The 13,241-nt window shown below is 40.0% G+C and overlaps 1 protein-coding gene across 3 annotated transcripts in view; it reads right to left on the bottom strand.

Annotated features, from left to right (window-relative positions):
• SLC9A6 (solute carrier family 9 member A6) overlaps positions 1–13,241 on the bottom strand; it is a 51,056-nt gene that overhangs the window by 17,214 nt on the left and 20,601 nt on the right. For all 3 annotated transcript variants that reach the window (XM_025277345.2, XM_006056250.3, XM_025277346.2), the window contains 5 exons: positions 11,342–11,447; positions 10,958–11,046; positions 8,522–8,635; positions 5,961–6,072; positions 4,599–4,752 (listed from right to left, as the gene is read on the bottom strand). In XM_025277345.2, coding sequence (XP_025133130.1) covers positions 4,599–4,752; positions 5,961–6,072; positions 8,522–8,635; positions 10,958–11,046; positions 11,342–11,447 — 575 coding nt within the window. The remainder of the gene's footprint in view (positions 1–4,598; positions 4,753–5,960; positions 6,073–8,521; positions 8,636–10,957; positions 11,047–11,341; positions 11,448–13,241) is intronic.

Below are 13,241 nucleotides of genomic sequence, written 5' to 3'. Positions count from 1 at the left end.
ATTCATCTCTGTATCCCCAGAGTCTAGCACAGTACCTGACACACAGGTGTCAAATGTTGAGCACACTAGGTGCTCAAATGTTTATCGATTAAGGCCACTACTACAGACAACACAGAAAAAAATAGCAGTGTGAGAAGCTGCTGCAGGAGCAGCCTAGTAACACCAAAGGGAGGAAAATGATGCACGACCTTATCTGGAAGGCAAGAGAATCAGGGCCAAATACTTGAAAAACAGATGGTCATAACCAGATTCAGAATTCCAAGAAATGCTCATTTCTTCTTTGTTAAGATGGCCAGAAGCTATTTAATACCTCTTTCGCCATATTAAACTCTAACCACATTTGTGTATCTCAAGTGACATCTAGTGGTCTTGACAACACAAGTTTAATTCTCAGATGCAAGAGTGTTGGAGGCCAAGTTAACATAATAAACATTTATCAGAGCAGTTACTACCTGCCAGGCACTGTGCTAAGCATAGGGCATAGACATGATTTACACACAGCCCTGCCCTCCAGGAGTTCACAGACTGGTGGGAAAGACAGACATAACTACAGCGCAATCCCCAAGGGCTCTGCAGTCCAGAAGAGCTGGGTTCCAATCTGACTCAGCTCCTTTCTAGCTGTTTGAACTTAGTCAAGTCATGCGGCCCTATGAACCACAGTTCTATCACCTGAGAAATGGGGGTGACGGCCCCCATGCAGAGTTGCTGCAAGAACTAAACAAGAAAATGTGTCTAAAGATTTTAAAACAGTGATACATCATTATTGTTGTTCAGTCGCTCAGTTGTGTCCGACTCTTTCTGACCCCATGGACTGCAGCACGCCAGACTTCCCTGCCCTTCATCATTAACACTTGCTAAATGGTAGCTCTTATAATAACATCATCATTACGAGGCTGACTGAAAACAGTGCTATAACAGACGTACTCTACAGTAAGCAGACAGAAGAGTGGTTCTGAGAGAAAAGAAGAGGGTGAAAGGAGGCGGTGTTTGAGCTATGTCGTTTCCTGGGAGTGGAAGAGCGATCCAGGCAGAGCCAACAGTGTGAGCAAAGGCTCAGAGATGGGGAAGTACAAACTATGTGTGGTACGCAACAAGGAGCCAAAGGTGACTGTCACAAACTACGCAAAAGGACAGAGGAAGAGCTGGCTGGCTCTCACTCACTGAGGAGCCACTGTCCACACAACAGGACAGATGACATCACGTTCTTGCTGTGAAATCCTACAAGACAGCCAACTGGATTTTATTTATTTTTAAACAGAAAGTTTATTTTTAAGACATTCTTGTTTTATTTATACTACATTTTCTTTTAAATGGCTACACTGGGTCTTCGTTGCTGTGTGAGGGTTTTCTCTAGTTGTGGCGAGTGGGGGCTACTCTCAAGTTGTGGTATATGGGCTCCTCATGCAGTGGTTTTTCTTGTTGCGGAGCACAGGCTCTAGGGCACCCAGGCTCAGTAGTTGTGGTGCACAGGCTTAGCTGCTCCAACGCATGTGGAATCTTGTCAGACCAGGGATCGAACCCCTGTCTCCTGCATTGGCAGGCGGATTCTTTACCACTGGACCACCATGGAAGTTCCAAGTGGATTTTAAAATCCAAACTCCTTACTGTGTCCTACTAGAACCAATAGCAGGGCTCCACCGACCACGCCAAGTTGGTGCACCTCCTGCTTTTGTGAATAAAGTCTTGTGGGAGCATGGCCATGGCAACTGATTCATGTATTGTCTATGGGGCTTTCATGCTGGAGTTGAGTAGTTGAGACAGAGACCATATGGCCTTCAAAGCCTAAAATATTATTCTCTGGCCCCTGACAGGACACATTTGTCAAGCTCTGCCCCTAAAGGATCTTGCCCACCTTGTTTCCTACCTCCCTTTTGGTTACTATATTCCAGCTAGGTGGGCTTTTTTCCTTTTCATTCAACAGGCTGTTCCTGCCTCAGGACCTTTGTACTTGCTCTCCCCTCTGCCTGGACCACTGTTCTTCCTGCTCACTGCTTAACTGGCATTATCTTGTCATTCAGGTATCCTAAGCTCCAATGTAACCTCAGAGACACCTTTCTTGAGCTCCATCGATAAAATACACTCCATGCCCACCTACTATCATAGCACCTTGTTTGCCATCGGAGCATTTAACATCATCTAAAATAGTCATCTTCATTTACTTACTTGCTAGTTTACTACCTGTCTTCTCCCACTACAGTACAGACTTTATAAGACCAGAGACCTTTTCTATCTTGTTACTACCACTGTACCTCTCCAGATCAGGGGCTCTTAACCTTTGCAGTACCAACATTTTGGCTCAGATTACTCTTTGTTGTGGGGGCTGCTCTGTGTACTTGTGGGATGTTCAGCAGTATCCTTGGCTTCTACCAACAAGATGCCAGTAGCAGCCCCCTCTCTTTGATTGTGACAATCAGAAATGTTTCCAGGCATTGCCAAATGCCCCTGTGGGGAATTGCTACCAGTTGACAGCCACTAAATTTCACCTTAAAACAGCACTGGGAACATGGCTGGTGCTAAATTAGTATTCATTGAATAAATGAATAAAAGGCACATTTGAAGTACTGTACTAAGAGCTTTACAGACATGAGCTCAGGAATCCTTACAACAACCCTGGAGGAAAGTACTGTCACACATGTTACCAACGGGGAAGCTGAGGCTTAGAAAGGTTAAAGAACTTGCTCAGGATCACAGAATTACTAAACAAAGGGGCAAGAACTCAAAGTCAAGCCTAATCCTGCATATATGTTAAAGCTGAAGGACTTTTTAGTATTCTCACAATTATACTCAACAAATTTGGGGGGAGGTAAGAGAAATTTAAATTCCAGTCTCTGCAAAGAGGCCAAAAAACCCCCAAACAACAACATTAATAATAGTTAACCTAAGACTGTATGATAATGCATACAACTGAATGCCAAACAGGACAGGCAAGATGGGGCCAACGCTGGCCAAAGAGCTTGCAAAGCTGGTGAGGTGGATTCAGCTTTATGTGAGTAGGTAGGTTTTGGGGGAGCTTTTTTCTGGGGGGTGGGGTAAACATGGGTATTTGGTTTAGTACGTGTGAAAGGCAGTTAGGGAAGAGAACTGATTCTACTTAAACACTGAGATTCCACTTAAGAGTGTTATTTTTCCTAAATTATCTTACATTTAGCTTTGGCTTTGTTTTCCTTAGTAGAATAAGGAAGAACTTTTGTTTTAAAACTCTTGAGGAAAAAAAAAGGAGTTTAATCCTTCCAAAATGGACCATCCTCATTTCTTGATACAGAGGTCTAGGACAAATCAAGTGAGACTGGAGGCTCCTCTGTCCACCATTAATGGTATTTATGAGCTTGAACAACTAGAAACTTTTAAAGCCTCTATTTCCCCACTTGTGAAATGGAGTGATTGTGATTAGATAAATATATAAAATGCACTTAGCACAATGCCCAGCACATAGAAGGTGTTCAACACATGCCAGGTCCTCCCTAAAGTAATAATCAGGGTTACAAGAACATTATTTTGATGTATTTTTAATTATCCACAATAACAGCACAGGAATTGTAATAAAAGGATTAGAACAGTAAAGAGAGAGAAAGACAATCATAACAATATTCAATGTCTGATTTAGGGCTGGTTGCTATTTAGAGTATTAAAAGAAAGGCATAAAATGGAGAATGGACTCTGTAACATGTGAAAGAAATACTATTTTCTCTAATGAACCTTACACATTCTGGAAGCTCAGTAGCTCTCAAGATCTATGAAGTTACAGCAAACACAGAAGTAAAACCTACAACAGCTTTAACTATAGACTGCTGTACCCATGGAAACAAATGCAGAACTCCTGAGATACAACAGAGCTTTTTCCAACTGAATACAGTAACTAGTGTGCATTCAAGACTAAGATCTTACAACCTTGGCCTTGGATTGTCAGGTCAGAAACAGTGCTGATCATGAAGATAAGAAAGAATGATAATATCTAGTTGTTGATTTGGCCTGGGATAAATTGGACTATTTCATATGCTGCAGATACAAGAAAATTTTTGATCCAGTTTGGAGATAAGAATAATAAGCCTTAAATATATGCATATCCCTTGACCAAGCAATTTGACTTCTAGGAATGCATCCTAAGGAAATAGCCAAGTGCACAATAGTATATGCACTTCCAAACACTCACACTGTTAATCATAGTAAGAGCAAAATTCTCAGTTAGCCATAATAACAAAAACCTAAAAACAACACAAAAGTCCAATGGTAGAGATTTGGTTAATAAATTACAATATAAGCAGCCATTAAAATAATGATATTTACTAACATAAATGTCTATGCTATATTATATTTGAAAATCAGTTTATAAGAATACCTACAATGTTGCCTCTTTTTGTTAAAAAAAATACATAGAGCAGAGCAAGAGGTCTGGAAAGACATCCCTCCAAGTGTTAACAATAGTTTTTATCCTTCCTTTGCATATTTTCCATTTTTTCTGTGCTACATGTTATATACTTATTATAAGGAAGAAATGAAATATTAGGGACTTATCTAAGCTTAAAATTCTCTCATGGTTAAAAGAAAAATAACCCAAATTACATTTTAATACTAAAATGAGGTCCCCAATCAATACATACCTTATATGCAAACATGACAGCATGGCAGTGGTGCCACCACCAAATACCCACACAGTAAAAAACACAATCAGAAGTGTGGTGCTGAACATCATCTGCCGGGCATAAGTGGCCGTATCTCGAATGGCCAAGGCAAACGCCATCGCGCCACGAAGGCCTACAAGGGAATAGGAGGAGGACAACATGAACTTCATAAATTCAAAGACACAAGGTACATTCTGAGATCTTAGAATAGCATGAACAAATACATATTTCAACATATGTAGGTATATACAACCAAATACAAAAAGAATTAGTAGATGATACTCACAAGCATTGATCATTTAATAATTTTTTAAACTCTATTTTAAAATGTACTTACACTAAAGTTCACTCTTTTGGGTGTACAGTTCCATAAGTTTTGACAAATGTATAGAGGTGTGTGACCACTACCACAACCGAGACACAGTGGTTTCATCACCCCTCTCCCAAATTCCTTTGTGCTACCTTCTTTTTGGACTAACCTCTCATAATCCTACCACACTCTTGGTAACTATTGATATTCTCTGCATTGCTGGGTTTTTGTCTTTTTGAGGATGTCGTGTAAATGGAACATACAGAATGAAACCATTTGAGCCTGGCTTCTTTCACTCAGCACAATGCCTCTGAGGTCCATATATGTTCTATGTATCACTGGTTTGTTCTTTTTAGCACTGAGGAATATTCCACGGCATGGAGGTGCCATTATTTTGCATACTCCCTCACTCACTGGAAGACAGACAACTGGGCTGTATCCAGGTTTTGGCAATTATGAAGAGAACTGCCATAAACATGCACATACAGATTTTTGTGTGAAAATGTGTTCATCTTTACCTCCTCCACTACACTTAACATAGTTCTGAACTGGGAATTTGGAACCAGAACATGAGAAAACTCCCATAGAAAGGAATGGGACACTTTTAAAAAGGATGTTTTATTGGAGGCTGTGATTTCAATGTTTAAGGGAGTCTAATATATTATCTTTGGAAGGGCTGATGCTAAAGCTGAAACTCCAATACTTTGGCCACCTCATGCAAAGAGTCATTGGAAAAGACTCTGATGCTGGGAGGGATTGGGGGCAGGAGGAGAAGGGGACGACAGAGGATGAGATGGATGGATGGCATCACCGACTCGATGGACATGAGTTTGGGTGAACTCCAGGAGTTGGTGATGGACAGGGAGGCCTGGCGTGCTGTGATTCATGGGGTCGCAAAGAGTTGGACACAACTGAGCAACTGAACTGAACTGAATATATTATTGGCATATTATTTCCATCTAAAATCAGACTGGTATATGCACGGTGAGTTGTTTCCTGGAGGAGGCAAGAAATAGAGAATTAAAACTTACCAGCAAACATCATCATGTGTTGAAAATTTGATCCAATCTTACTTCTTCTACCCAAATTAAGTAAGAGGGACAAGGGGTAAATATTGGCAGCTCTTCCCAAGAAAATAGCAATCTAAAATTATTAATAGGTTAAGGATAATTCTTTTTATTGTTAACGTTATTTAGACCATGCATTCCTATCACTGGACTTTTGTACTATTTCTAGGATTTTGCTTGCTATTATGGCTAACGATTGAGGGGGAAGCCACCTGGGTCCCTAAGAACAAGGACAACTCCCTAACGATAGTTACAAGGCTGTGCGGGTCCCTGGTGACTTTGTGGAGCAGAGCCTGCTACACCAGTCCAGACTTTCACATGAGAGAGAAATATATTTCCATCTTTTTTAAACCTCGGTTAACTTTGGTAATTGCCACATGAAACCAAACCTATATCCTAACAAATACAGCCAGAAAGAGAACAAGTATCTCCTGGTAAGAGTCAATTTTCATGGCAGGATTCTGTTATGAGGAATTTCAACTCCTAACAGACTCAAAAACCTACAGAAAATATTCAGCCTTGGTTCTGGGTAAGTACTGTGGATTCAAGCCACTTGACTGCTTAAAAATTTCTCAAAGACTAGCAGGATATGAAGTTACTGATCTCATGGGAGTCTTCAAGTTAAGGTTCTTCTCTTATGAATAAGGTTTTATCTGTTTCTGCCTGAAGTTCATTCTCAGAAGACTAAGACTCGGTAGAATGGTATTTCAGTAATACTTCAGTTTCTAACACAGATCCTACTTAGAGTTTTAACTAAGAAAATATTTCCGACAATCTCTTTTGGCAGAATCCATTCTGAAGTGGTTTCTTAAAATACTACTTCTTTTGAAAATCACTAATTCAAACATCCCGCTCTCTGACCACAATTTCTCTTTCCATGTTTCACATCCATCTATTGCAGATAATTCTTCCATTTCACTGGGACCTTCAGTCCAAAGATCCCTCTGCTTTTCCATCAGTCAGTCCTCTCCCCTCTTCATTTCCTTTTCTAGCCGCATCTTAATAAAACTCTTTCCAATACTCAGCAATCCCTTTCCCCTCTGTTTTCACTGCACCAGCTTGACAAAACTCCAAACTCAGATGGACTCAGCTATCTGTTTTCTCCATCCTTATAGCTAAATAGTCCTGGATAAAGTCATACAACAGGGCAGACTGACTCTACTTTAAGATTTATTCCTCAAACTCAAATGGGTTCCTAACACCGCTCAGTGATTCTACTGCATTTCTTTGCTCAATGCACTTTTCCACTCTCTGCAACAACTATTTCCTCAAAACTCCTATCATCTATGGGAGCCAGCCTCCTAGAGGGTTCCCTAGTATTCACAACCTTGTGTAGTCTCAGCTCACACTTTACCAGGGTTTATGTGTGATCAATAGAAAACAGCAGAAGGCAGATGGCACACTGTCTCCAAGACTAGGTCATAAAAGGCCCTTTGCACTCCATCTTGGTGCTCTCTCGTCTCACTCTGTCCCCCTGGGGAATCTATGTTGTGAGTTGCCCCATGGAGAGGTCCACATGGAGAAGAACTGAAGCCTCCAGCTAACAGCCATGTCAGTGAGCTTGGGGTGGCTCCTCCATCCCCAGTCAAATCTTGAGAGAGTACAGTCCCAGCCCAGAGCATGATTATAACCTCATGAGGGATACTGGAGCCTACCAACTTAACCTGCCAGTTAAGTTGCTTCTGGATTCCAGACTCTCAGAAACTGTGCAAAATAACACGTTTGTTGTTTTAAGCTGCTAAATTTTAGGGTAATTTGTTACATAATAGACAACTGATAGGCCACCTGCTCCTATCTCACTTTCAGCAGATGATCTCACCTCCTACTTTACAGATAAAAATAGAAGTAATCAGAGAAATGCCATCTTGGAAATGTATATACTTCATCTCTACATACTCTACCCTCTCCTGGAACAATGGCGGAACTGTGCTTCCTCCCTCTGGAGGCCCATCCCTCCCCATGTGCTTTGGATTCCATCTCTTCCTGCCTTCTTGTGAAGTTGGCACTATTGCTTGCTCTCTTTCATGTAATCAGCGTCTCCTTTTCAACTAGGTTTTAAAAACTCAATGAGAGAGAGAAAAAGAAGGGTGGCGGAGAGGGAAAGAATGGGCAAGCCTCCTTCCATCTTTCAACTACTGCCCTGTGGCACAGACTGCAAACTGCTCTCTATCATCCAATCTCTCTTTCTTCCCTTCAGTAACAGAGGACAAACAGTTTTATCTTTTGGAGTTGGCAGAATGGTAAGAGACTTTTTCTTGTCATTTCAATCTGTCAGTATTATTTGTGCAATAAACAAAAATGTAAATAGCATAGACTAGATAAAAGAGTTGAAATCCTTATTTACTTCTCTCAGAGGAAAATATTATATATATTATTATACATATTACTTTTATTAAAAATATATGTATCCTTATCAATTCTTATCAATCTTATCAATTCTTATCAATCATCCCACCCCCAAGAAAACAAGTGCAAATCTCAATTTAAAAAGAAGTTTCCAAAACAGAATACATAATAAAGGATACAAATGCTCCTACTACAAATGTTGGGTTAAAGACATGGTTCTGGAAGGTGAACAGTGTCAATCCCATGTAGGAGAAGATGAAATTCTCTGCCAAGAAATTGAGAAGCTCAAACAACTGAAACGAAATTTCAAAAGGTTAGTCCAGTAAAAATCTACATAATTTGAAAACATGAATATTACTAAGATATTGAAACAGATACTTCAAATATGTAATGTTCATGTATATCCTCCAAAACATGTGATTCAGAGGGAAGCAAATGTAGAGATGACATTTCTGGTCCCACAGAAAAAGCCATAAATGTTTCCCCTTCACTTGCCCAATCAACTTCCCTTCTTCAATTCCCATATTCAGTCATTCTCACCCTCATCCTCCAAACCCTGCCAATTTTTCTTTTGGAATGTTCTTGGCTGTCTCAGCCACTGCGTTAGTCTAACTTTCATCACTTCCCATCGATAATGCTGGGGATGGACCCTAAGTGGTATCCCTGCCACCCTCGACTTCTACACCCTGACTCAATTAATTCCTAAATATGGCAGGTCCCAGACACTTCCCTCTTTACAGGCTGTAAGACCCAGTTCAACTCATTTTATCCTGGTACAGAGTGCTTCATGACAACTCTCACACCAGCTTGCCATGTGATTTCACTTTTTACATGGGTCTCAGCCCTCACTAAGAGAGTGAGGGCTTACACATTGTAGTCCTGTGCTCTGTTCCCTGCCCTGCTACCTGCCCACCTCCACCTGTTTACATCACTGTGATGAAAAGGCCACAACTAGAAGCATGAAAATTATAAAAGGAAAAATCTCATTTGTAAAGGCAAATAAACAGTAAAGGTAATAAATCAACCATATATAAAGCTAGTAGGAAGGTTAAAAAACAAAGGTAGTAAAATAATCTATATCTGCAATAAGAGATAAAACAAAATGATGTAAAATATGATATCAAAAACAGTAAACATGGCAAGGGGGGTTAATGCATTTGAACTTAAGAGATCAGCAAATATATGCACCCCAATGTTCATGGCAGCATTATTAACAATAGCCAAGATATAGAAGCAACCTGACTGCCTATTAATAAATGAATGGATAAGATGTGGTGTACACACACACACACACATACACACACACACACACACACACACACAAATGGAATATTACTCAACTGTGAAAAGGAATTAAAATTTGCCATTTGCAACAATATGGATGGACCTAGTGGGTACTATGCTAAGTGAAATAAGTCAGAGAAAGACAAATACTATGTGACCTCACTTATATGTGAATTCTAAAAACAAAGAAAAAAAAACAGAAACAGAGTTATAGATACAGAGAACAAACAGATGGTGGCCAGAGGGGATAGAGTTGGGGGAAGGAAAGAAATAGGTGATGGAGATTAAGAGGTACAAATTTTAAGTTGCCAAATAAATGAGTCATGGGATGAAAGGCACAGTTTGGGGAATATAGTCAATAATAAGGTATTCTCTTTTATCATGGTGATTATTTTGAAATGTATATAAAAACCAAATTGCTATGCTGTATAAGAGGAACTAACATAGTGTTACAGGCCTCCCCAGTGGCTCAGCGGTAAAGAATCACCAGCAGTGCAGGAGCCACAGGAGATGTGGGTTCAAGAAGATCCCCTAGAGGAGGGCATGGCAATACACTCCAGTATTCTTTCCTAGAGAATCCCATGGACAAAGGAGCCTGATGGGCTACAGTCTACAGGGTCACAAAGAGTCAGACATGATTGAAGTGACTGAGCATACACATACAACACAGTGTCATAGGTCAATTATACTTCAAAAATAAACTAACTCATAGAAAAAAGACATCAGATGTGTGGTTACCAAACGCAAGTTGTAGGGAGAGGGGAATTGGATAGAGAAAGTAAAAAGGTACAAACTTTCAGTTATGAGATAAACAAGTACTAGGGATGTAATGCATAATATGATAAATATAATTAACACTGTGATATGTTATATATGAAAGTTGTTAAGAGTAAATCCTAAGAGTTCTCATCACAAGAAAAAACTTTTCCTATTTCTTTAATTTTGTATCTATACGACATGATGTGGTCACTATTTCATGAGGTATACAGATCAAACCATTACTCTGTACACTTTAAACTTAAGACAGTGCTGTATGCCAATTATAGCTCAATAAAACTAGAAGAAAAAAAGCTATTAGAGGAAAACAAGGAAAAGAAGCTAACTGACCATTGGAATCACAACAGTAACAGCCCCTGGCTACTCTGCTGATCTATCTCTACCCTAAAAGCTGTCACCCTTCAATCTGCCAGTCTCATCTATTTCTGGAGCCAACAGAAGAGGAACTGAAATGAGCAGACATCACTTTGAACAGAACAAAGATTATTTTTCAGTAAAAAAAAAAACTGTTTTGCTGCAAAAAAAGTTTATTGACAAACTATAGTTTCTCTTACCTGTTTAGTTCTATGCTGAGACTCTGTGGACAAGTTATTGTACGTATAATGGGCCTGTGTGATGCCACAAAACAACACTGCAACCACACCTATAAAGACAATGAGTTCCGAGTGCACATCAAAGGCGTGTTCCCAACTTTTATACTAAGGATCTTATTCATAGAAGTAAATTAGATGTTTAGTGTTAAATTTTTCACTTGTGACTTACTTTGTCGAGAGGAACCGCATCCACTGAAAATCTTTTACACTCTAAAATGATAGCATAAATGCCAACCCTAACAAGAGTGCTCAAACACTAGAGGAGTTGGTCCACACATAAAAAAAACATCACTGGCTAAGTCACTCCCTATAAGGGTTTACAATTAAAAGGAGAAAGTAACCTACCTGTGAAACCCCATGCTTCAGCTAAGAGGAAGGTACTCCAGGACATCAAGAAGAACAGGCCCGTCTCCAACAGCTGGAACTCTCGTAATTTGGTGAACTTTGTCACGTAAGACTGTCAAGGTTGATAACAAGATCTCATAATACAGAAGTGTTACTAGAAAAAATAATAGTTGAAGCAAGCCAAGCCTGAAAGCAGAAGGATTCTCTAGTCTCTAACACAAAAGTCACAGAATAAGGAGGCACCAAAGTGAAGAAATTCTGAACACAAGCATTGTACTAAGGAGTCAGCAGTCCTCCCTTCCATGAGGAAGCTCTACAGCTTAGTCCATCCAATTGTTTTATGGGTATCACATGCTTTGTTAGAAACCATGCAGTAAGGAACAATGTGTGTGCGTGCTCAGTAACTCAGTTGTGCCTGACTCTTCTGAGACCCATGGACTATAGCCCACCAGGCTCCCCTGTCAATGGAATTTTCCAGGCAAGAATACTGGAGTGGGTTGCCTTCCTAATCCAAGTTAAGAACAGACATGACAGTAAAGGACAGGAGTGACAGATCAGATACACAATATGCCAACTCTATTAATTTGAGACCCAAAGCAAGACAGCTTCCATAATAATAGCAATTTATACCTAGTAAAAATGTCATTTTCATGAAATTTGATGTTTGATCCTCTCTGTGATGTAGAGTATCCCATGAGGAAACTGAGGCATGTCACTCACTCATACTAGTCTAACAAGTATTTGACAGTTGCCAGTGGAAGGGCCTGTATCAAGCTGTGGCAAATCTCAGCCTGGAGTCTACATTCCCTTCAACAAATGTGTACTACAACACAATGATAAAGTTCCTCAAGGAACTTAGGCTAGGAAAGAGATACTAGCTGGCCTGGTCCTTCTTCAGAACTGTTTTCACTGTCCCTTTAAGGCTCAGTGTGCCTGAAAAAAAGCCCTAAGACAAGCTTCTTCCAGAACAAAACTGAAGTACAGAAAATGAATATATTCTTGGAAAAGTATTTGTTTTCTATGAAAGTACCTTGAAAGTTCTGGAGCTGGAAGCTCTTTAGAGATCAAATCCTACTCATCTTCCACGCTCTTCTCACCCTCCACCTTCCTACACTGAGGTCCCATGGAGTGCAGTGCCAGCAATTCTTCTATACTAGGAGTTCCAAAAGGCAGACACCACAAGAGGTCTTGTTTATCTGTGATACACAGGGCATAGCATGTGGTATATAACAGATAATCAAGAAATTTTTTTGAAGAATTAAAAGCTTGATATAAAACAGAAAATTGAAGTTCCAGAAGTTTAGGTATACTTGCACTTAAAGAATCCAATAACAGAAAATTTAGATTCATTTATTAAACTGTCATTTTCTATTATATTTTAACTTATGAGCGTGAAACTGCAATGACTAAGAAAAAAAGAAAAATTTTTGAATGAATACAAGAATGACTGGCTCAATGTTTCTAAAAGCAAACTAGTGGTAATGTGTAGGACTTGAGAGCATAAGGTTAAAATCGGTGAGAGCTAAGATGAACTCCCATCTATCCTAAGCCGGGAACTTTATTTTATTCAATTGGTATCAAGATCATACATTCCTATTCGTCCTATTAAATGAAGAGCAAAAGGATGCCAGGCTGAACAGCCACATGGAACACCCAAGGGGCTCTTTGGAAAATATCTACCTTTATATCAATTCAGTCTGCTGCTGCTGCTGCTAAGTCGCTTCAGTCGTGTCCGACTCTGTGCGACCCCATAGATGGCAGCCCACTAGGCTCCTCTGTCCCTGGGATTCTCCAGGCAAGAATACCGGAGTGGGTTGCCATTTCCTTCTCCAATGCGTGAAAGTGAAGTCGCTCAGTCGTGCCCGACTCTTAGTGACCTCATGGACTGGAGCCCACCAGG

The sequence above is a fragment of the Bubalus bubalis genome, chromosome X (assembly GCF_019923935.1).
Source record: "Bubalus bubalis isolate 160015118507 breed Murrah chromosome X, NDDB_SH_1, whole genome shotgun sequence".
Classification (NCBI taxonomy): Eukaryota; Metazoa; Chordata; class Mammalia; order Artiodactyla; family Bovidae; genus Bubalus; species Bubalus bubalis.
Note: the sequence above shows the minus strand (reverse complement) of the source record. Positions and strands in the feature narration are given on the sequence as shown.